The 22,522-nt window shown below is 49.0% G+C and overlaps 2 protein-coding genes across 3 annotated transcripts in view; one reads left to right on the forward strand and one right to left on the reverse strand.

Annotated features, from left to right (window-relative positions):
- Positions 1 to 1,015: 1,015 nt before the first annotated feature.
- PDRG1 (p53 and DNA damage regulated 1) lies at positions 1,016 to 7,480 on the forward strand. Its single transcript, XM_045444941.1, has 5 exons — positions 1,016 to 1,202; positions 2,820 to 2,895; positions 3,901 to 3,975; positions 5,876 to 5,956; positions 6,555 to 7,480. The coding sequence occupies exons 1-5, from the start codon at positions 1,116 to 1,118 to the stop codon at positions 6,635 to 6,637; spliced, it is 402 nt and encodes a 133-aa protein (XP_045300897.1). The 5' UTR covers positions 1,016 to 1,115; the 3' UTR covers positions 6,638 to 7,480.
- A 1,730-nt stretch (positions 7,481 to 9,210) lies between these two features.
- Positions 9,211 to 22,522, reverse strand: part of TTLL9 (tubulin tyrosine ligase like 9) — a 40,936-nt gene continuing 27,624 nt past the window's right edge. For both annotated transcript variants that reach the window (XM_045444937.1, XM_045444936.1), the window contains 5 exons: positions 18,543 to 18,601; positions 17,332 to 17,528; positions 15,479 to 15,592; positions 13,957 to 14,081; positions 9,211 to 9,600 (listed from right to left, as the gene is read on the reverse strand). In XM_045444937.1, coding sequence (XP_045300893.1) covers positions 9,524 to 9,600; positions 13,957 to 14,081; positions 15,479 to 15,592; positions 17,332 to 17,528; positions 18,543 to 18,601 — 572 coding nt within the window. In that variant the 3' untranslated portion in view covers positions 9,211 to 9,523. The remainder of the gene's footprint in view (positions 9,601 to 13,956; positions 14,082 to 15,478; positions 15,593 to 17,331; positions 17,529 to 18,542; positions 18,602 to 22,522) is intronic.

Genomic DNA, 22,522 nt, shown 5'->3' on the forward strand with positions numbered 1-22,522 from the left:
GTGACAGGGCATTGTGCTTCTCCTGGCCTCACTTTGCAGCTATGAAATGGGCGGTAATAACCTATCTGTACAAAAAATTGTGAAATTCAAGTGAGGCAAGGGACATTAAGGGGTTTGGTTACCAGGGGCCAAAGGAGAGAATAAAAAGCTGGAATCAGGGAGGCAGGAGGTCAGAATCCTAGGTTGGCTGTTGGCTGTGTAAGGTCCTCACTCCTCTCTAGGCCTCAGTTTTTCTCAGCTGTACAATGAGGGGTTCAGGCATGAAGATCTCTAGGGAACCTTCTAGTTCTTAGTGGCAGCCATGTTCCACCTGCCTGCCTTTTCTTGGACATCCTTCCAAAGCCTATGGCCCACACCGATTTGCTTTCTAACACTTACAGAACTTCTTTTCTGAGCTGGCACTTCATTGTTCACTGCACATGGTTTTCCAGCCCCTTCCCTGGGTCTAGGTCAACCACTCTGAACATTGGGCCTGAGACAGGGGCTCAATGAATACTGGTGAAAGCTGAATTTTTAAAATGATGCCTACCTCCTTCTGATCCGGCAGAGACACAATGAGGGAGAATTTTGTTCACTCCCATTTTTATAAATTGGAAACTGAAGGTGTCAGAGATTAAATATAAGCCACTCTGACACATGGACCTTCTTCCTTCTTAGTGTTCCTGAAACAGGGGAAGAATGATTTTATTACTCCCAAACACCATAGTATGTAATTATATGTTTTGTCATGAATTGTCGGTGTTTCCCACTAGGATGACGTTGCATGAGGATAGAGACTGTTTTGTTCACTGCTGCGCCCTCAGCACCTAAAACTGCCTGGCGCCTAGTAGGTGCTCAACAAATAGAGAAAGACAGGCGGGTGGGTTCAAAGGCAGCGCTGCACGCTAGGCGCTCTGGGCCTGCAGGGGGCGTTCCAGTCCCGCCCCCAAAGCTAGGCCCGCCTCTCTCTCGAGTGTTGGAGCCTGCGCGACACAGTTCTTTTAATTGCGCATGCCCGCCGGAAGGCCTGCCCGGGCGGCGCTTGCGCGTGCGCATGCGCAGCCGAAGCGGAGCCGGAACGGAATTTGAGCTGTGTCGCAGCCGAGCCGAGTGGAGTGGAGTCGGAGGTGGTGGGCATGCTGTCACCCGAGGCGGAACGGGTGCTTCGGTACCTGGTGGAGGTGGAAGAGCTCGCCGAGGAGGTGCTGGCGGACAAGCGACAGGTAGGAGGCCGGTCCGAGGCGCTGGGGCTGGGGTTCGGCGGTTGGGGCCTGGCGGCGAGCGCCGTAAGGCCGCGCGCTGGGCGCGGAATCCGGCTCCAGCGGGGGCTCGCAGTGGGCTGACCTGGGCTGGTGGGCTCATGGCTGTGACTACAGACGTGGGGCGGCGGTAAGGTAAGGTGGACCAGACGCCTGTGACGGCGCCTCGCTTCACGCATTTAGTAGCACGTGTTAAGTGGGCGCCTGCTCTGTGCCAGAGATTCCCTGTGCCCATCCTTTCTCCTTCCCTCGCCGTGCCCTCGGGATCCCGAGCCGTTACCTCTTTCGTAGGTTTACCTGAACATCTTTTTCAAAGGGCAGTTCCTGCTGCCTCGCTCCACTGACTGTGGGTGCTCTGCCTTGGCCAAGGCTCTCAGGGTACAAGAGAAAAGAGTGGTCTTGTGATTGGGCAGGTGGGGACGCTGGAGGAGAAGTGGGCCCTTGGTCGTGAAGGGCCTTGTAGACCTGACCTGGAAGTCTGGGTCTTGGGTCTTGTGCTAATTTAAGCGTTGAGGGTTTGAAGGGAGATGATGGGGGGAGGGAGGATGATGTAATTGGATTTAGGCTTTAAAAGAGTTCCTCTGGCTGGTGTGTGGAGCACAAAATATAGGGGGGCATGGGGGTTGGTCTGTGAGGAGCCACTGCCAAGGTTCAGGCAAGAGATGGGTTTGGCTCTGGCTGGTGGTGATGGAGACAAGCGAATGGGTCAGAGGTATATTTTGGGGCTTTAGTAGGCCTTGATGTGGTTACATATGGGGGTGAGGGAGTGGGAGGAGTGAAGAGTGATTCATGACTCGTCTCCAGTTAGAATAATTGGATGACTGGTCGGGTGTTTACTGAGAAGGGGAAGACTTGGATGAATAAGTGCCCATTAAATGAAACACTGCATCAGGGTGTGCTGGATGATAATAATAAAGAAGCGATTAAAATTTGCCGAGTACTTACTGTGTGTCAAGGACTATGCGAACTCATTTAGTTCCTGGCTCAATAACCTATGAGCTAAGTGCTATTCATATCTCCATTTCTCCGAAGGTGAAATTACACAGCTCGTGGCGGGCAACAGGATTCAGACCTGGGTATCGTGGCTCCAGAGCCAGCGCTCTCCAGAAGGATACCGTAGCGTCTCCTCACTTCCTTAGTAGCTTTTGTGTTGTTAGCACTGTTTCAGTGCCCCCACCCCTGCTATTGCAGTCCAGGATTGTTGGCTTTCTCCTGATACTAGGTCAGCATCAGCCGAAGGGACTTGTCCAGGGAGCGGTTTCTACTGCCATGGTGATTCTGAAATGCTCTGCAGCTTGAGAACTAGCACTCCAGTGAATAATAAGTTATCCATTTAGTCAGCGAACTTTTCCCCAGCACCTCCTCTGTGGGGACAGCACCTGCACGGAGTATTGTCTTTAAGGACCTGGAAACTGAATAGGAGAAGTACATTTGCACATCAGTGTGTTTTGGGCATGACATTGGAAAAAACCCAGGGACAATGCCTTGTGTCTGTTGAGTTTTACAAGCCTCTGGTCTGTTGGAAGGTAATGGTTTGGGGCAAGAGGGAGCTGAGTTCCCTCCTACCCCTGTGCTTTGCAGATTGTGGATCTGGACACCAAAAGGAATCAGAACCGGGAGGGCCTGCGGGCTCTGCAGAAGGATCTCAGCCTCTCCGGTAAGTCAGGGTTTCATCACTGTGGCTCTGGAGGCCTGTTCTATCTTCCTTCTAAGGCTTTCAACTTATCTGTAACAAAGACAAGTCAGGAAGCCCGACGTGTGTGACACAGCCTGTGGAGATGAGGGAGAAAGTGTTGCAGGTCTGACACGGACTGTGGCTCAGGGTTTCAGCGGCTCATCTCCATGATGGGGGTTAGTTGCTGGCTCACTGATGGCACTAGGAAGGTGCTGGGTGGGGGTTGTGGACACAGTGCAGTTCCTGCCCTTGTGCTCTTACAGATAAAACAGCATAAATACATAATTGGAAGTTGTGAGAAAGCTGAGGAAGGAATTGGACATGAGGTGGGTGTTGGAGGAGGGGTTGAGGGCTTTTCAGATGAGGACAGGTGGGTAAGACAAAGTAAGCGGGGGGGGGGGGGGGGGGGGGGCGTGTGATGTGGCTGGAAAGATGGGCAGAGGCCAGGCCCAGGGTTTAAAGTGCACCAGAAAGCCTAAAACCTGCTCATTGCTTCTCATCTCACCAGAGTAAAAGGCGGAGTCCTGTAAGACCGCCTGGAACTCTCCAACATCCTCTCCTCTCCTGTTCCCCCTTGCTCATCGACTCCATTCACCCTGGTCTTGCTGTTCCTGTTTCCTCTGCCTTGCTCACTCTTTCCCCAGATGTCTGCAGGGCTCACACCCACTTTCTTCAAGTCTCTGCCCAGATGTCACATGATCATTGAGGTCTTCTCGGACCACCTAATACCAATGACAAGTTCGTCCCCTACTCTGACATTCCCCATCATCTTACCCTGCTTTATTTTTCTGTGGAGTACTTAGACTTATCAGGGTCTGACAGGTCCTATCTTTGCTTATTTATTCTTTCTCCTCCGCCGTAACATAAGCTCTGTGAGGGCAGAAACTTTGTCTCGTTCTACTGTGTTGTCAGCATCTCAGACAATGCCTGTCAAGGGAGTAGGTGCTCCAAAATATTTGTTGAAAGAGTGACCATTTGCCCTTTCAGAAGATGTGATGGTTTGCTTCGGGAACATGTTCATCAGGATGCCTCACCCTCAGACGAAGGAGATGATTGAGAAAGGTAAGGCCTTCTGGGGATGAGTCAGGGACACATCTCCCCCACCAGCCCCAATCGTAACCCAGAACTGAGTGAGAGTCAGGCTTTGGGCCATTTGAGGAGAGGCAACTGTGTTACAGGGTTCAGGTAGGTGTGGGTTTGAGTCCCTGCTCTGCCACTCTGAGTTACTTCCTCATCTCTAAAGGGGGGGACGCATCTCCGTAGCACACTTGTGAAGTTGGGATAAAACAGTATATGTACTTAGCCTAGTGCTTGTTTACCAGTGAGAAACAGTTTGTGCCACAAATACAGAAGACCCAACAAACCAAGGCTTCAGGAAATCTGGTTCTGTTTTTCTCCTCAGTAGTTGTCCAGAGGCAGGCAGTCCAGGACTGGCACTGCTGCTCACAGCAAGGTCACCCTCATGTATTCTCGTGGTGGCGGTCTGGTCATTGCAGGCCTCGTGTCCTCATGCAGGCTGTAAGAAAGGCAGAGGGCCTGCTCCGTGTATGACCTTGCTTTCTGTTTCAAAGTAAGGCTGTCCTCCTTAGAGACTTCGGACATCTCATTGGCCAGAACTAAGTCATGGGGCCACCCGTCGCTTCAAGGGAGCCTGGCAGAGTGAGCTCTTTATTTTTCAGGTCCCCTGTAGTAGAGACTGCATTGAAAATGGAGGTTTGGGGAGAGTGAGCCTCCGGGGTCTGCTGCAGCCTGGGCACTCAGCATGTACTCAGATCTTCATAGCCACGACCCTGGAGGCTCTTTGTAGGAGCATAACGGCAAAAAGTCAAGCTGCAAATGGGTCCTTGCCTGGGAAAAGGAAAGATTATGCATAGTTTTTTCTCTCCCGACCCTTGGAAAATGTATAGACCAAGAGGACCAGCAAGGTCGCCCGTCCCTGAAGGCAGAGTCTCCCTAGCGCTGTTGAAATAAAATTTTAGCAAAGGAGACTAGAACAGCTTAAAGAAGTTTCTGACTGCGCTTTTGAAAAATGTACACTAATACTATGGTTATAAAATTAAGAGTCGTCATTGCGCCACAGTTCACTCAGGCTAAGCTTTCAGAGGGGGTTGCTTGCCTGGGTTCAGGATCTGGTCCTCAGCTGTCTTGGTCCACAGATACGGTCTTGTCACCATACCTCGAGGGGTTCTGGGACATGATTGTCACTGGTTCTCCGGGTCCCCCAAGCTAACCAAGCCCCTGAGGGCCTAGCGTTGCTCGTTTACCAGGAGCGCTAGAACCGCTGCCCAGGCCTTCTCCCCGCCGGAAAGAATGAAAATCTGTGGGGAAGACAAACCAGCAGGTGGTTGTTTGGGTGACATCAGGCAGTGGTGTCACCAAACATTGTGGTGTCTACTTCTCATAATGCAGTGTGCCCTAAGGTATGAACAGTCTTGGCAAAGATAACCTTTTCTGTTCACCAGGGTTAATTAGGTTAAGCCCGAGCATCGGGCTTGTCCATTGATTGTTTAGGTCACATGTTACCACAGTCCTGTTACCTAAAAACCCCTCACATTGATGGAGTTAGGTTTGTAAAACTCCTTAGCCATGCTTTTTCTAACCATCTTCTTCACTCTGGTTTGATGTTTGAATTTTCTGTGATTTCATTGTGGGAGGGTGACCTAAAGTCCCATATTGCCTTCCCCACGCACTGAGCAGCCCAAGGTACTTTGCATATGAAAATAGGTCAGTGAACGGAGAGGCGAGTGCTCAGTCCTGTCCTGGGCTTACTCGACCATCTTGGGCAGATCGCGTCCCTTCTCTAGGCTTCACTTCCTTCCTCAGTTGGTCTCTCAAGTCCCCTTCTTCCCGAATGCCAGGAGCCCTTGATCTCAAGGAGTGGGGGGAGAAGCGGATGGCTTCTCCCTTTGGGTGGGTCTGTCTGTGGTATAACCTCATCCTCTGCCCACCTCGTTTTTTTCAGATCAGGACCATCTGGATAAAGAAATAGAGAAACTCCGCAAACAACTTAAAGTGAAGGTCAACCGCCTCTTTGAGGCCCAAGGTATTGGCATGGCGGGAAATGGAAACTAGGAAGAGAGAGGACTGTCAGCATGGACTTTGCAGAGCAGGGTGGAAGCCTCTCCCAGGCGGGCAAAGGCCTGGGCAGCAAGCGAGCAGTGCTGAAGCTGTGGGCAGGGACGGTGGTTGTAGCTGCCCAGAGATGGAATGAACAAGGAAGGTCGTGGGGTCTTATTCCTGTCAGGAGTCCTTTTCCAGGCACAAGGAACAGCCTGGGCTATCTCACAGGAAATCCTAGGCATGGTATAAGAAGCAGGATAGCTCTGACTCAGGGCACTCAGAGGGCCTCAGTCAGGTGGTTAAGGCCAGAGCTAAATTTCTGGGTAAACCTAACCCCTCCAGATTGGTCACGGGTCTGGCAGAAATCTGGAGGTTTCTGGGCAGCAGAGTCAGGTTCTTGGTGACTCCTGTGCCTTATCCAATGCATTGCAGAATTTGAGGCCCTTCCCTGTCAGACCTCAAGGCCAAGTGTTTGGCAACATGAATGCAGCATAAGCCCCTTTCCTGGGCCTGACTCCAGGGCCAGCAGGAGTTGGACAACAGGAGGCCCAACTAGCTGATGGATTGTTTTCTCCCTTTAGGCAAACCAGAGCTGAAGGGTTTTAACCTGAATCCCCTCAACCAGGATGAGCTTAAAGCTCTCAAGATCATTTTAAAAGGATGAAATTCAAGAATGAGATGGGGGACCTAGGACAGCATCCCCCCTGAGGACATGGAGGACCCAGGACTCCAGCTTTGAAACCTGCAAGGACACGATCCACCCTGCTAGAAGATGGGCGTCTTTACACTTTAAGATGTAAAGAAGATCTGCCCCATGAAAAGCCTTTGTCTGGGGGGATTGGCTCTCCGTGATGGCAGGAGGGAGCCCTCAGCCTGCCAGTGTCTGCTGGGGCTGACTGCTGGGGCTGGATGGACACAAGGCCCATTGATAGGCCCTGGCAGCCACCAGTGCTGAGTGGGGGCAGCGCCTGTGGGGGTGTGAGAATGGCCACAACAGGCACTTTTAACAAGGGCCCCTGTTCAGATGGGCCCCGGACGTCGGGGAGCATCATTCCTGCATTCCTCTCCAGAAGAGAGGCATTCTCAAGCAGCATGTAGTGGAATTGGAATAAAGCAGGAGGCTCCCAGGTGGTTTCTGAATGAAAGGCCGAATCAGTGTTTCGTAGTTCACCACAGCCATCTGTGGGCCAGACGCACCACTCCCTCAGCACCGCCTCCACTTTGACCCTTTTTTCCTGCTTGCCCTCAGAATGGAGCCCAGAGTGGGTGCTGCTTATCAAACTCTTGCACCTGTCTTTTAGTGAGGAAGGCCTTGCAGAGTCCCGTACCAGGGACGGGTTGGGGAGCTGCCTCTTCACGAGGCCCTCTGCCACCTCTGAAGGCGGGGCCTGGGTCAGCGCCACTCAGGGTTCCGGCCTGCCTTCGCTGGTCTCAGATCCTAATGTGCTGTGAGGCAGCACGCTGTCTTTCATGTCACTGAGAGCTTAATAAATGTTTCCTAAACGAATGAATAATAGCTTCTGTTCTTTACCTCATTTGGTCCTTAATCGAGGCCACGCTGCCTTTAGGACACCACCAGCCTTGAAATGCTAGCAGGACTAGACCGCCAGTACCAACACTGGTAACACGGAGCGGGCACGCCTCACCCGGTCCCCTCACTGCACTTGGCTCCAGCCGATGATCACGTGGGAACACAGGCTGGTATGTCCAGAGGTTACTTTTTTTTCAAGAGGAGCTAGAAATCTGGATTTTTAAATTGAATCTCCTGCCTTTTAAACATCACTAATACAGAAGAGTTTTAAAGACTTAGGTTTTGGCCAACAAAATACCCTACATAAGCCAAATTTGGTCCCATACCTACAATTTTGCATCTTCCTGAGTTTTAAAAGTAGAATTACATTGTTTTCCCCATCATGGTCCTAAAGTGGGGAGGTAGAATTGGAAGCTAGATGTCCATCCATAGTAGACTAGTTAAAGGAGTCAACAGCTCCAGACAGGGGAATATGCTACACCTACAGTCAGGGATAAGGAAGCTTGCTGTGCACTGATTGGGAGCCAGTTCCAGGGTAGAGTAAGTGAGAAAAGCAAGACGACAGAGCAGGGTCTCCTAAGCCGATAATTTGTGTGCAAACACTGCATGGTTCCCTCCCCAAGACAGAAACTGCAGGGCTGGAGCACATGGGTGAAAGAGAAGGACACCTCACCTTTGTAGTACATATTCCATAAAAACGTAAAAAAGGGACCGGAGCATTCGCTCCGGTAGCTGCTGTCTGATATGTGTGCCTGGTTGTGTGACTTCTGTCTGAACGTTGTCCCTGCCTGTGTGGCAGGGTGGATGCTTGGCCAAAGGAGCCGGGCAGGTTGGCTGTGCTGGAAATGAGGAACCTGTGTCCAGGGCTGTCTGGCCTTGCCTCAGTCACATGGGTGGAAGGAGGTTCCCACGATCTGAGGCAGGAGGCCCAGAGTGGCCTAGCTTCTGGCCTTCCCAAGGCCGGCTGGTTCACTTCTTGGGTCTGCCGGTATTTTTCCTTCCAGAAATCCCTTCCCCTTCCCCTTCTGCTATTTGCAGCCAAAAGAACTGTCCTGCAGTGGGGAGAGTTGCAGCGGGAGCTGCCTGGGCTCTCCTAGGCGGTCCCCCATGGAGCAATTTGCCCACAGCCCACTCTGCTGCAGTCTCTCTTAAACCAACAGGAGGCTTAGGAATGGTGGAATGTGTAGAGAATGCAGAACTTTCATTTGCGCCCAACTCCCCAAGCCGTATCCCGTTGCTGGCCAGGCCAAGGCCTTCTGGCTTAAAAAGCTCAGCTCCCAACCTTGGGAAGGTGCGTAGAGGCCCCACATCACCTAGCTGCCTCCTAAGTGCACCTTTGCAGAGACCCTCGCTAAGCAGCTTGGCCTTCCCAATCCTTACCTTGTCCGCTTGAAAAACAAGGATGCTCTGGCCTGTTGGTGTTAAGATGGTCAGGGGAGCTCCATGAATTCCTGACACACCAAGTCAGGGTGTTGCATGGAGGGAAAGGTGTATTTAGGGCTCAGCCTTTCCCCAGACCCCCAGTAATCCAGTAAGTGCTTGCTTTGCAAGCACACCTTAAGACCAGTTCCCTAGCCCCTGACCCCTTGCTCCTGAAGGCTCGTTTTAAGCACTGACCTTCAAGACATCAAAGGCTCAAAGCCAGGAGGGCCTGGCTCCGGTCAGCATCATGCCCTGAGCCAGGCCCAGTGCCCAGTGACTCCGAGTGAGGTCTGTTCTCATTTATTAGACAGGATCTCTCTGGGGTAGCAGAACTTGCTGCGGTTGTCCTTGTGAGGCCCGATGGCCAGGCCAATCCCTCAAGGTTAATACGCATCCAGTCCCAGGGATTGGCCGTCTCCTGGTGCAGAGGTGCCCAGGTGGGGGCATCCAGGGGACCTGGAACAAGCAGTAAGCAGCAACGCTGCTGCCAGGCCAGAGGGAGGGAGGTGAGTGCTTGGAGGCACCGCTGTGCTGGAAAGAGGGGGGAGAGGACTGTGCTGGCACCTCCCAGGGTCGCTTTCCTCCCCACCGCGGGGACTAACTGGAGGCTTTCTTCTGGCTTTGAAGGGAGCGGAACAGTTGCCTCAGCTGTTTTTTCCGATCGTTGACACAGCCTGGAAGGGAAATGGAGTGTTAGCTGGGATGGCCTGTCCTTGGTAGAGGAGACATGGGGGGCGTGGAGGGGCCTGTGCTCCCACTTCCTGGAAGAGAGAGGGCCCGCAGGAGCCGTGCAACCCCGGATGGCCTGTGTTTTTCCCTGTGTGTTTCGTCCCGACTCCACTCCTGAACTGCACGCTCTCAAGCAGATCATTCTCCCCTGTTGAGCATAGTTTTCTCATCGATCAACCAGGATACCTGCTTTGTGGACTGAATGTAAGGATCACCAGAAAAAGGTAACGTTCAACCCCGGTGCTGAATGCGGATGAACTTGCTGAGCCTTCACAGGAATGACGTGTAGAAGAAAACGGAGTTTCAGACAGGGTAAGAAATTTGCTTCGAATCATACCGCAAGTAGCGGAACTGAGACTCGAACCCAGATCTAGCTCCAGAGGCCAAGCTTTTTTTTTTTTTTTTTTTTTTTTTTAATTTTGAGAGAGAGTGTGAGCAGGGGAGGGGCAGAGAGAGAGGCGGGGAGAGAGAGAGAGAGAGAGAGAGAGAGAGAGAGAGAGAATCCCAAGCAGGCCCTGCACTGTCAGCACAGACAGGCCAAGCTCTTAACCACTACCCCACACTACCTTTCCTCTTGGCTTCGCTTGGTGAAAACATTGCAAGCTAGCATAGTGCCTGGTACCTAACAGGTTAAGCGTTAGCTTCCTTCCCTTCCTTACCCAACCCCATATGGCAGGCACAAGTGGTTAAGAGAGGAATTTTCCCCGCAAGTGGCCCCTACTCCTGGAAGGGTGTCCCAGGCAATCCATGCTGAGAGGCCGACAGGAGCTTCTGAGACACCTCCTCTCAGCACCTTCACGGCGTTACCCGCTTCTCGTTTGTTCTCACGGCTGGTCTGTGAGGCAGCACCATGGTCCTTTAGTTGTGCCAGGCACACTGATGGCGCTCACAGATGCTGGCTGAATGACTGCATCGCTGTGGCCACAACTACTGACCTGGAGGCATCTGCCCTCTCAGCACCCCAGAGCCTCCTGGGTACTCAACTGATCATCAAGGCTTCACCGAGCTGAGGCCCACTATATGCGTCCCCTGGGTTTTCCAAAGTGAGTTCCATGGAACCACCTGGTTCCTTCATAACTCCCAAATCTTTGTGTCCAATGCAAGCCTCTTGTTGGAGTTCTAGACTCATCTCTGAGTTACCTGCTGATCTTTCCACCCAGAGACCCTTCAATCCTTCATTTCATCCCGGCTCTTCCCACCTCGACCAGCATCTCTTGTGCTCGCACCCAGACGCTCGACTGGAGACTTGGGGAGTATTCTAGAGACTTCTAAAGCAGGGGCTCTCAACTAGGCTGTGCTTTAGTCAGCTGGGACCTTTTAAAACTCCTAAGGGCCAGATCAACTGTATCTTTACCTTCAGCAGACATTAGTACTTTTTAAAAAAAATTTTTTTTTTTCAACGTTTATTTATTTTTGGGACAGAGAGAGACAGAGCATGAACGGGGGAGGGGCAGAGAGAGAGGGAGACACAGGATCGGAAACAGGCTCCAGGCTCTGAGCCATCAGCCCAGAGCCCGACGCGGGGCTCGAACTCCCGGACCGAGAGATCGTGACCTGGCTGAAGTCGGACGCTTAACCGACTGCGCCACCCAGGCGCCCCTGACATTAGTACTTTTGAAAGCTCCAGCATAATTCCTATAGCGGCCAAGATGGAGAGCCACTGTTCTGCATCTTTGCGACTCAGACAGGGTCCAGGGATAAGCAGCATTAATATCTGAGGCAGATGGTTGCCAAAGATGGCTGCAACAACTACTTCCATTCCTATATGCACGCCTTCCTGCAAGGTGACTGCTGCTCCTTGACCCAGTGGAGGGCTCCATTTCCTTGCCCTGTGAATCTGGGCTACAGCAGCTTTGACTAATGGATTGTGACGGAATGACACTACACCGTGGGACTTCAGAGCCTAGGCCTCAGGGGGCTTTGCTAGGTCTCCCACCTTCTTGGAACGTGAGACTACCATGGGAAGAAGCCAGGGCTGGGCTGCTGGAGGATGAGTGGCCACCTGGAAAGAGAGGCCCCGCTGACAGCCAGCATCACAACCACGACCCGTGCGAATGAGGCTATTCTAGGCCTTGTGTCTCAGTGAATTGGCCAGGTGCCTGCAGCCTTATGAATGACCCCAGGCGAGACCTGAAGAATCAGCAAATGGGACAGAAGTTGTTTTAAGCCTCTAGGTTTGGGGAGAGCTTGTTTGTTACATAGCAACAGTCAACTAGGAGAGCATCACCTGGGAGCTTGTTAGAAAAGCAGAATGTTAGGCCCGCATCCCAAACCTACTGAATCGTAATCTGCATTTTAACAAGATTTCCAGATGATTATATATATGCACATCAAAGCTTGAAAGCTCTGTAGAGTCATCTTGCAACAACACAAGGTGGCACTGCTGTAGAAAAGCCTTTCATAAATCCCCTCTCCTCTCCTTTCTCAAGCAAATTAATCGACACTCCAGGCTTCCTTGCAGCTGGGGTGGCCATGTGACCCAGTTCTTGCCAGTAAGATGTCAGCCCTGGGAGGGTTTCCCTTTTGGAATAAAGAATCAAATCTTGAAGGAAAAGCCTTGGCCCTTAGGCCTTCCTGCTTCTTCCTGCCTGGGATGAAGACACAGTGTCTGGAGTAGGAGCAGCCATATTGCAACCATGAGGCAACAAGCATGAGCACCAAGGCAACCCATTAAGTGTAGCCAAGTGGAAAGAAGAAAGCGCTGGGTCTCTGGGGGCATTTTGCATCCATTGTGTCAGCCCTGTCACCTACCCCAAGACATCCTGTGGCTCAAAACAGATCATTCCCTTTCTGTGTAACTATTATTTGGCTTTTCAGTTGCTTGCAGCCAAACTCAATCCTAAATCCTATCAAACCCTAAAAAAAGATATAAAACTTCTTTTCATCAAAAAAAAAAAAAAGCCACTTAAATAAAATTTAAAAAGCAAATAACAAATTCAGGAAAATATTTATAAATACATTTGACAGAGGGGTAATGTCATCAATGTATTGATATCCAAGGCCTTTATAAATTTAGAGAACAAGCCACTGAAAACTGCATAAAGACTATGGACAGCTTACCAAAGAAGAAATACGAATTGAAAAACTCTGCAACATAACCAGGAATAAACAGAATGCACATAAAAACAAATCTACTTTTTTACCTATCTAGTTGACAAAGGTTTTCTGTGGTGTTGTGTGTGTGTGTGCATGTGCGTGTGTGTGTTTTATTCAGAGCAGGCAAATCTGTGTACTCTTTCTAAAAAGCAATTTGGCTGTAATAAGTCCATCCCTTTGACCCAGTACTTCTACTTCTAGGAATCTGTCCTAAAGAAATAGCCAGAATTTCAGCTGAGCTTGATGTGAGAAGATGTTCATCACAGCATGGCATTACTTACAAAAGAAAAAAATTGGAATCATACCAAATGTTCAATTATGAGAAATTGATTTAGTAAGGTTGACCTATATACAAGCTGGAATATTTTACAGCTGTAGAGTAATTTTGTTTTTAATTGTGCTAAGGGATAGAATTTTCTAGCACCCGAGCATTCAGGTTTTAGAGTAAGAGGGATTGGAGTTCAGCTCCTCATCACTTATAACTGGGACCTTCAGCAAGTTGTGTAACACCTGGAGACCATTTCTCCATCTATAAAATGATACAAGCTGCCTAAAAATGAAATGATGTATGTAAAGCTTGGACCTGGCCAAAAAGTGTTTCCAAAAGAGAGGCTCTTATTAGTATTGTTGAATGACATGGAATATACTATGTGGAAAAGTGGGACTCAAAACTCCAGCCCAATGCCAATGTTGTAAAGAAAAAAGTATAAATATAGGCATTTTTGAAAAACTGGAAGGAAATACAACAGATTGTTGAAGCTGGTTATGTCTGGATGGTTTTTTATTCCCTTTTAGTTTTCAAATACTCTACAATGAGTGAATAATTTTTATAATCAAGAAAATTTTTCACTTTTTAAAAACCAAGTTTAAAGTCAAGCCCTGAAGTCCTTAATTTCTTTTACCACATTGTACATTTTTGGAGTTCTTTTCCACCTAAGCCTTTTGCAATCCACCTCCTCATAGATGAATAATATCTCTTGCCATGTGCCAGGTGGCGTTCTAGGCATATATTGAGATAAAAACTCTTTTGTCTCCATTTTACAGATGAGGAACAGAGAGGTTAAGTCCCTTGCCCAAGGTCACACAGCTGGTAAATTGTAGATCCAATTAAAACGGTCTAACTGCTATGCCAAGCTGCCTCCTAGACTACCTGGCTCCTCTCACGACACATCCCCCGTGCCCACTCCCCACCTGGCCCCACTTACCAAGGTGTGTGTTGGTCACAAAATTCCCCATCCCCGACAGGTCAGGAGCCCCCTCTTCTCGGCTGACAGGGCCATCATTCCACATGAGGTCAAAGCCTCCCACTCGCTTCTCCCTTCCTGTGAGCCTAGATGGGCAGGAGATACAAGGGGCTAATGAAGGTGCACCCGGTGAAGCCCTAAGACCCAGGCCAGGCTCCTGATCCCTCCCGGCACCCTGCTCGTGCCCATTCTGTTAGCATTTCTTCTTTTGTTCACCCATTTCCCAGGTTTCAGAGGGATCGTCTCCCATATTGTGCCCAGGCTCCCACCCTTGCCCTCGGTAACATGAACCTTCTTATACTTAAAGTCTGCTGTCCTTCCCAGACTATAAACTCCAGGAAAGCAGGGACTAGGTCTGTTGTGTCCTTTACTGTGTCCCCGGTGTGGGGCACAGGTCTTGGCACCTAGTAGGAGCTCAAATGTTTGTTGAATGAGTGAAAGATGGTAGATACAGAGGACACTTGAGGTTCTACCTGCTCAGCACCCATTTCAGCTTCTTTCAGCCTCAGGGTACCTTGGGTGTTTTTCAGAACCACTCCTCCCTCTCTCACTCACATGGCTCAGCTCAGGGCTGATCCTACTCCCCTGGGAGATGGGCACACCATGTAGGCCCAGGCAATCAGAGTCACAATGATTGGTTCAGAGATAGGCATTGACATAATCCCCACCAATAAGAATGAGAGTTAGCTCTCAAACTTTTGCTGGAATAATTGGGAAAAAGCTAATACACAGGAAAGAGGTGGGTCAGGGAGAAGGAGAAAGGGAATCAACCAATACTGACTGAGCCCTGGATTCAGCCATTCCTGAAGTCAGACCCTGGGTTTTCCCATCATATGCACATCATTATAACAGTAGATAGTCTCAGGGCGCCTGAGTGGCTCAGTCGGTTAAGCGTCTGACTTTGGCATAAATCATGATCTCATGGTTTGTGGGTTTGAGCCCCGCATTGGGCTCTGTGCTGACAGCTCAGAGCCTGGAGCCTGCTTCAGATTCTGTGTCTCCCTCTCTCTCTGCCCCTCCCCTGCTCATGCTCTGTCTCTCTCTGTCTCAAAAATAAATAAAAACATTAAAAAAAATAACAGTAGATAGTCTCTTATTGAGCACTTACTATGAGCAAGGCACTTTATAATAAATTATCGTAGTAGATTAATTTAACAATCCTGGGGGTTAACATGAGGTTTCCCATTTTACAGACCAGAAAACTGAGGCTTAGACAGGTGAAGTCCAGGGTCTCGTGGAAATCCTGCTGGACTGAATCTCAGAAGGCTATAGGTGGCCCTGCTGTGCCTCAAAAGGGCTGAGTCCTTGGACCAGGATCCAACCCTGTGTGGACATCTCAGTTTGTCCATCTGTAAAATGGTGAGCAGGCCCGAACCATCTCTAAGGGCCACTCAAGTCCCAGGGTTCTGAGTTCTCTGTCTTCCTTGATGGGAGCCCCAACTGTCACATACAGGGGTGCCTGAGCGAGGCTGCCTTCCCTCACCTGGCCTCCATGTCCACGACATGCAGGGTATCTTCCAGAAGGCAGGTCTTGAGCTCATAGTCCTCCTGGCTGCTGGCTGTCAGCGATGGGGATGCGTTGACCTCCAGGAGCCACCTGGGGAAGGAGGGGAATGGAGAGCCTTAGGGTTGCCTGGTCCCTGGGGACCCTGGAATTTCATGGAGAGGCTAGATGGGGTGCCTAGGCCCAACCCTCAATTCAACCAAGGTTGCTGTCTCCATTTTTCCACTAGAAGAAAGGTTTCAGTGGCTAAAACTTTTTGAAAACAATTGTCACAAACTTGAAATCCCCACTGGGGCCAGGTGGTACCCAAACGAGGCAAGCTGGAGGGGGTGGAATGATCTTGGTGCCCTCGTATTGCTCTTCCTTCTCCCACTAGAGCTGTGAATACAAGACAAAGTCCTGTTTCCTAGTGAACTTTTGCATGTGTGGGCAATGGCCGCTGAGGACGGCAGGAGCTGGGAGGGGTGGAGAGCGGTGAACCGGGAAGAACATTCCACTCTAAAGCGGTGGCCCCTCCAGGAGACTGTCACCCTGTGGGAGTGTGAGCCCAGGGTTCTGAGTTTTCCAGAAAAGGCGAACATCCAGACTGTTGTGTAAACATCTCCCAGTTTTTCGAGATGCTCAAATGAATTTACAAGGAAAATCATTTGAACTCCAAAATTGAAGCGTCTGTGGCCAAAAGCAGCCCAAGGGCCTAGAGCTTGCAAACTCTTGTTTTGTGCAAATCCGGTCATTTACAGACAAGAACCTGGGGCACAGAGAGGGAAGGACCCATCTGGCAGGTGAGTGGCAGACTCGGGCCCCCCTCCCACCCCCAAGCTTGTTTCCCCATCAGTGTCCACTTTAATACCCGCAGCCGCATCTTGTAGCAGGGGGCAAAGGAGAGACCCGCTGGCACCTGGACCCTGTCTCCTTGAACTTGGGTCTGACATAGGTATCAGTCTAGGGCTCCAACTGCTGGCTCGGAAAGCCCTCAGCACCTATCCAGTGACCCTGGGGAAGGAGCTCGGGAGCCGCAGTGCAGGCAGGGAGTAGCTCAGCCCAGGAATTATGACCCTGGGCCTGGCTCTGCCTTTGACTTAATGTGTAACCCCAAACGCCCAGAACAAACCCACTGGGCTTCTGTGTCCTGTTGTATCACATGAGGGCCATCACGATGGTCCCTGCCACCTCAGGCTTGTCTTCCTCATCAGCTCAACCTCCTCTGTGGGGATTGTGGGAGTGCACCAAATTCCTTTCTTTTTTTTTTTTTTTAAATGTTTATTTATTTTGGAGAGAGAGACAGAGCATGAGCAGGGAGGGGCAGAGAGAGAGAGGGAGACACAGAATCCGAAGCAGGCTCCAGGCTGTCAGCAAGAGCCCGACACGGGGCTGGAACTCACAAACCGTGAAATCATGACCTGAGCCGAAGTTGGACGCTCAACTGACTGAGCCACCCAGGCGCCCCATGAATGCACCACGTTCTTAACAGGAAGTGACATGGTAACAATATTCCCTTACACGGCACTTTGCACCCTGAGAGCAGCAGGGTTTACAGAGAAGTTTCTTGCCTGGTACTCGGGAAGGATTGCTGACTCAGCAGATGTTCAGCAAAGGTCTTTTAGTGCCAGGCACGGGGTTCGGTGCTTTACAGACAATACCTCATTTATCCCTCATAATAATTCTGTAAGCACAATGTCCATTTTACAGATGGGCAAACTGAGTCACAAAACTAGGAAGTGCGTCCAACCAGGAAGCGGCAGAGACCACACCCGGGCCGTCTGGGTGCAGAGTGTGTGAAACGTACCCCCCCCCCCCCCCCCGTTCTCCAGGCTGCCGGCCCACCCACTTACGGTTTGAGGTCCTGGTCTATGAGGATGTCATAGCCGTACAGCTCAAAGCAGTGCTTGTCGCTGATGATCACCTTCTGCACGCTCTGCAGGCTCCTGATGAAGATGTTGTCCATGTCACTGAAGAGCGTCTCCACCGCCTCCGGCCCATGCTTGGACGCCAGGTACTGGCGGAAGCGCTGGATCATCCACTTGCAGCCCTGGGGCCCCAAGCACCCAGGGAGCGGGGGGAGAGGGAGCCTCCGTTAACTGGGACCTGGCCGGCCGGGACCCTCCAACAGTCACCATCAGCACGGGCCTTGGGTTTCGACAAGAGGCTCCCGCCAGGGTCCTGTGGTTAGGAGGACTCTGAGTTTGTCCCTCTTGCAGGGCAAAGCTACTGCATGCTCAGGGGAAGGGGTGGATGTGCCCTCCCAGAGCCTGTGCTTCTTTCTAGAGCACAGCCTGGGTCCCCAGGCTCCCAGAAGTCGCTGCCCCAACACCCTGCACAGGTTTCTTCCCTGGGCCGGCCTTCCCGGGGACAGACTGCACTGACCATGAGTGTACCCTGAGGCCCAAAGATGACCAACTGGTTACTGTTTTCGGAGGGCTAGGCGTACATATATGCAGGAGGCCCCCACTGTGTAGGATGGAGCTGGGGGAGGGAAAAGACGGGAGCGGGTGTGAGCTGGGAGCCAGCTCTCCCTGTGCCCCTCTGTTCTGGCTCTTAACTCTGAGAAGTCTGAGAATTCTAAATTCGAACTTGGCCTTGTAGGTTATTAGATAGATAAATGGATGGATGGATGGATGATAGATAGATAGATGGATAGATACATAGATGAAAGAAAGAAAGAAAAAGAGAGAAAAAAAGAAAGAAGAGAAAGAAAGAAAGAGAAAAGAAAGAAAGAAAGAAAGAAAGAAAGAAAGAAAGAAAGGAAGGAAGAAAGAAAGAAAGAAAGAAAGAATACTTTCAAGGTAGGAGGATAGAACACATTTTGTTACAGGGTGTGTGTCTTTGATTCGTAACTTTTAAATATTCAGACACACAATGTGTGGGCCTCCTTCTGTACTCTTGTCCTAGGTCCTGCAAGTGGGAAGGGTGGTCCTGACCTCACTGATGAACTGGAACTATGAGCCCAAGACTGGCCTGTCCTGGTCTCCGTGATACACCATCTCCTCACCCCAACCCAGTCCCAAAAGGCTGGCTCTGGAGGCCAGAAGCACAGCTTCCTCACCTTCTTTGGATGGTAGTCAGGAGAGGTCTTTTGCACAGCGACATTGGTGAGGTGAACATCTGGGAGAGGTAGGTGGTCAAGGACAAGTGTGAACAAGAAGGGTGAGCCCTGTTCCATGGAACCCCCAGAGATCAGACTAAGACTTGCGCTTGGACATTGATGAGGAAGGTGCCACAACGGCCCAGACGTCACATATGTGGGCCTTGAGTTCAGATGGGCCTGGGTTCAAATCCCACCTGCGCCTTTTACTGGCTGTGCGCCCCTGAGCAAGTCACTTAACCCCTGAGCCCTATTAAGTGGGGGGACTTAGGTGGGGGAAACAGGCAAAGAGTAAGCAAACAATCAAAACCAATCTGGACAGAAGTGGGGTTGATTAGTTATGAAATCTTTCAGCGGGATTTTTTTTAGCTTAAAAACGACAATAGAAATCACAGAGAAAGTCAGTGGATGAACAGAGCCAACCATGTAAAAATAAAAATAAGCAGATATCAGGGCAAGAATGAAAAGCAAGCATGACTAGATAAAAGATTTGTAGCAAATGTGACAGACTAATGTTTTTATCACATGAAAATCCCACATAAATTGTTAACAATAAAAATTTATGACCCTAATAGATACATAGATATAGGGGTATGAAAACATCAGGGAAAACATAACTGCTAAAAGACCATCTGGGAAAATGCCTGACGTTTCTAGTAATAGAAGATACATAATTTTAAAGAGATGGAAATGGAGGGGAGGGGTGGCGCCCGAGTGGCTCAGTTGGTTAAGCATCTGACTTCACGAGATCAGGTCAGGATCTCATGGTTTATGAGTTCAAGCCCCGCATCAGGCTCTGTGCTGACAGCTTGGAGCCTGGAGCTGCTTCAGATTCTGTGTCTCCCTCTCTCTCTGCCCCTCCCCTGCTCGCGCTCTGTTTCTCTCTCAAAACTAAACATTAAAAAACAATTAAAAAGCAATAAATAAAGGGATGTAAATGAGGAAGAATTACAAATTGGAAGAAACGCAAACTCTAAGGCAAAACCCTGCTTCCCCATTAAGTCAGTTACATATTTTTTAACCTTTTTATTTGGAAAAACTCAAAACTCACAGAATCACTGCAAGTGTAATGAATGCCCATATAGGCTTCATCTACGGGTGCTAATTGTTTTAGAAATGTCTTTAAAAAAATTTTTTTTAATGTTCTTTTACTTTTGAGAGAGACAGAGCACGAGCGGGGGAGGGGGAGAGAGAGAGGGAGGCACAGAATCTGAAGCAGGCTCCAGGTTCTGAGCCATCAGCACAGAGCCCAGTGCGGGGCTCGAACTCACGAACAGCGAGATCATGACCTGAGCCGAAGTTGGATGCTCAACCGACTGAGCCACCCAGGCGCCCCAGAAAAGTCTTTTTTAAATGATTGTCTTCAGGGGCGCCTGGGTGGCTCAGTCGGCTGAGCATCCGACTTGATTTCAGCTCAGGTCATGATTTCACGGTTCGTGGGATCACGCCCAGTGTCGTGCTCTGCACAGACAGCTCGGAGCCTGCTTGGGTTTTTCTCTCTCCCTCTCTCTCTCTGCCCTTCCCCCGCTGATGCGTGCTCTAAATAAATAAACTTTTTTTTTTTTTTTTTAAGTTCCAAACTGTTTGAAAAAATAAAATCAAATGATTGTCTTCAGCATGGAGAGCTGGGATAAAATGGGCCCTGTCAATGGAAGGGTAATAAAAATACAAAAGAACCTTCTGTAAAACAATCTGGCCCATATACCCTTGACCCAGTATTTACACCTCTGCAACGTCGTCTGAAGGAAAAATTAAATATGGTAAAAGATTTATGAAAAATGTTTCTTTCCAGCATTGTGTGTCATCATTGGAGGAAGCAGAATACTTTCTAAATGCCTGCAGGGTGGAAGATTAATAAACCAGTAAGTCTACTCGGTGGGATACTTTATAACTAATAAAAAATGTCTACAAGGAAAATACTGATATGTGTAGTGAAAAAAAGTTATGTTTATACAGTTGAGATCACTCCTTTATAAAATGCAACAACAATGGGGTGCCTGGGTGGCGCAGTTGGTTAAGCGTATGACTTCAGCCAGGTCACGATCTCTCAGTCCGTGAGTTCGAGCCCCGCGTCGGGCTCTGGGCTGATGGCTCAGAGCCTGGAGCCTGTTTCTGGTTCTGTGTCTCCCTCTCTCTCTGCCCCTCCCCCGTTCATGCTCTGTCTCTCTCTGTCCCAAAAATAAATAAACGTTGAAAAAAAAAATTTTTTTTTTTTAAATAAAATGCAACAACAACAAACTGTACAAACGAACCTGGGAGAAAATACGTCAGGGTAATTGTCTCTAGAAAATAAGAACACAGGGGCGCCTGGGTGGCGCAGTCGGTTGAGCGTCCGACTTCAGCCAGGTCACGATCTTGCGGTCCGTGAGTTCGAGCCCCGCGTCGGGCTCTGGGCTGATGGCTCAGAGCCCGGAGCCTGTTTCTGATTCTGTGTCTCCCTCTCTCTCTGCCCCTCCCCCGTTCATGCTCTGTCTCTCTCTGTCCCAAAAATAAATAAAAACGTTGAAAAAAAAAATTTTAAAAAAGAAAATAAGAACACAGAAGGTTTCTTTTCTTTTCTGTTTTTCCTTTTTGTACATTTTCTGAATTTTCTGATTTGCCTTTAAACGGCTTTACTACTTATATTGTGAAAGCTATACTCTTTAAGTGTTTTATTATTTTTATTATTAAAGTAATACATAATGGTTGTAAAAACAATTCATAATACAGGAAAACGTGTAAAGGTGAAAATAAACGTTCCTGGCCTGATTCTAATCCTCCTTGGTGTTCAGAGTTTATAAATTAGTGAACATCCTTTCTGACTTTCTTCTGAATAGAAACATATTTCCTTAAGAGCAAAACTAGGATTATAAACACACCAGGTCTATACCTGTATGTTGTTTTTCATTTTAATAGTCTGTCTTAGATACCTTTCCAGGATATTTTAATTGGCCTCATTATAACAGCTGTACAATAGCATGTAGATGTTTTATCGTTCATTTTGCCATCCTTCAAGGGTGTTTTAACTTGTTTCTATTTATTGTTACAGTGCTGAGGTCATTATTTTTATATTTTGTGTGTGCACATACATGCATATATATTTGAATAACTGTATGTGAACTATATATAAAAATATAAATCTCTAACTCTTAAATATGGAGAACAGAGGGTTACTGGAGGGGTTGTGGGACGGGGGTGGGCTAAATGGGTAAGGGGCATTAAGGAATCTACTCCTGAAATCATTGTTGCACCATATGCTAACTAACTTGGATGTAAATTAAAAAAATAAAAGGAAAAAAACATTTAAAAAATGTAAATCTGTATATTTAAGGTCAGGTTAAAATATGTCTTATTACTTTATGATCCAAAGTTGCTTTATTATTTTAAAAGTTGGTGAGTAATATACGAAACACATATAGCAAAATATTAATATCTGCTAAATCTGGGTGGTGGATGCCTGGATTTCTCTTATAGTCTTTTTTCTGCATTTTTGTATATATTTTAAATATTTCAACGTTTGAAAATTAAAAACAATTAAAAGAAGTTGTGGAACATCATGTGCATTGACTCACTGTGAAAACAGCAAAGGCTTGTTCACTAGAAACTAGTCCTGGGAAAGGCCGGGGTCTGTTTAACAAGGCGCCGAGATATACAAGCACCTTTAAGTAGGGAACAGGGGACCACTAACGTGTGCTGAACGCTCACTTTGTGCCGGGCACTGTCCTAAGGGTTTTACGCGTGTCATTTAATTTTAACAAAACACATGGCGGCCAAAAAATAAAACTACAATGAATGATGACTTGCATATGTTAAATGCTTGCTAGAATCACATAATTAAACAAACATACTAAAAATGCTAGAGTTGGGGCATCTGGGTGGCTCAGTCGGTCAAGCGTCCAACTTCGGCTCAGGGCATGATCTCACGGTTCATGAGTTCGAGCCCCATGTCGGGCTCTGTGCTG

The sequence above is a fragment of the Leopardus geoffroyi genome, chromosome A3 (assembly GCF_018350155.1).
Source record: "Leopardus geoffroyi isolate Oge1 chromosome A3, O.geoffroyi_Oge1_pat1.0, whole genome shotgun sequence".
Taxonomy (NCBI): Eukaryota; Metazoa; Chordata; class Mammalia; order Carnivora; family Felidae; genus Leopardus; species Leopardus geoffroyi.

Coding starts and splice junctions, on each gene's coding strand:
- PDRG1 (XM_045444941.1), top strand. CDS start 1,116: ATGCTGTCACCCGAGGCGGAACGGGTGCTTCGGTACCTGGTGGAGGTG. Junction 2,896..3,900: donor GAAGGATCTCAGCCTCTCCG/GTAAGTCAGGGT, acceptor TTGCCCTTTCAG/AAGATGTGATGGTTTGCTTC. Junction 5,957..6,554: donor CCGCCTCTTTGAGGCCCAAG/GTATTGGCATGG, acceptor TTCTCCCTTTAG/GCAAACCAGAGCTGAAGGGT.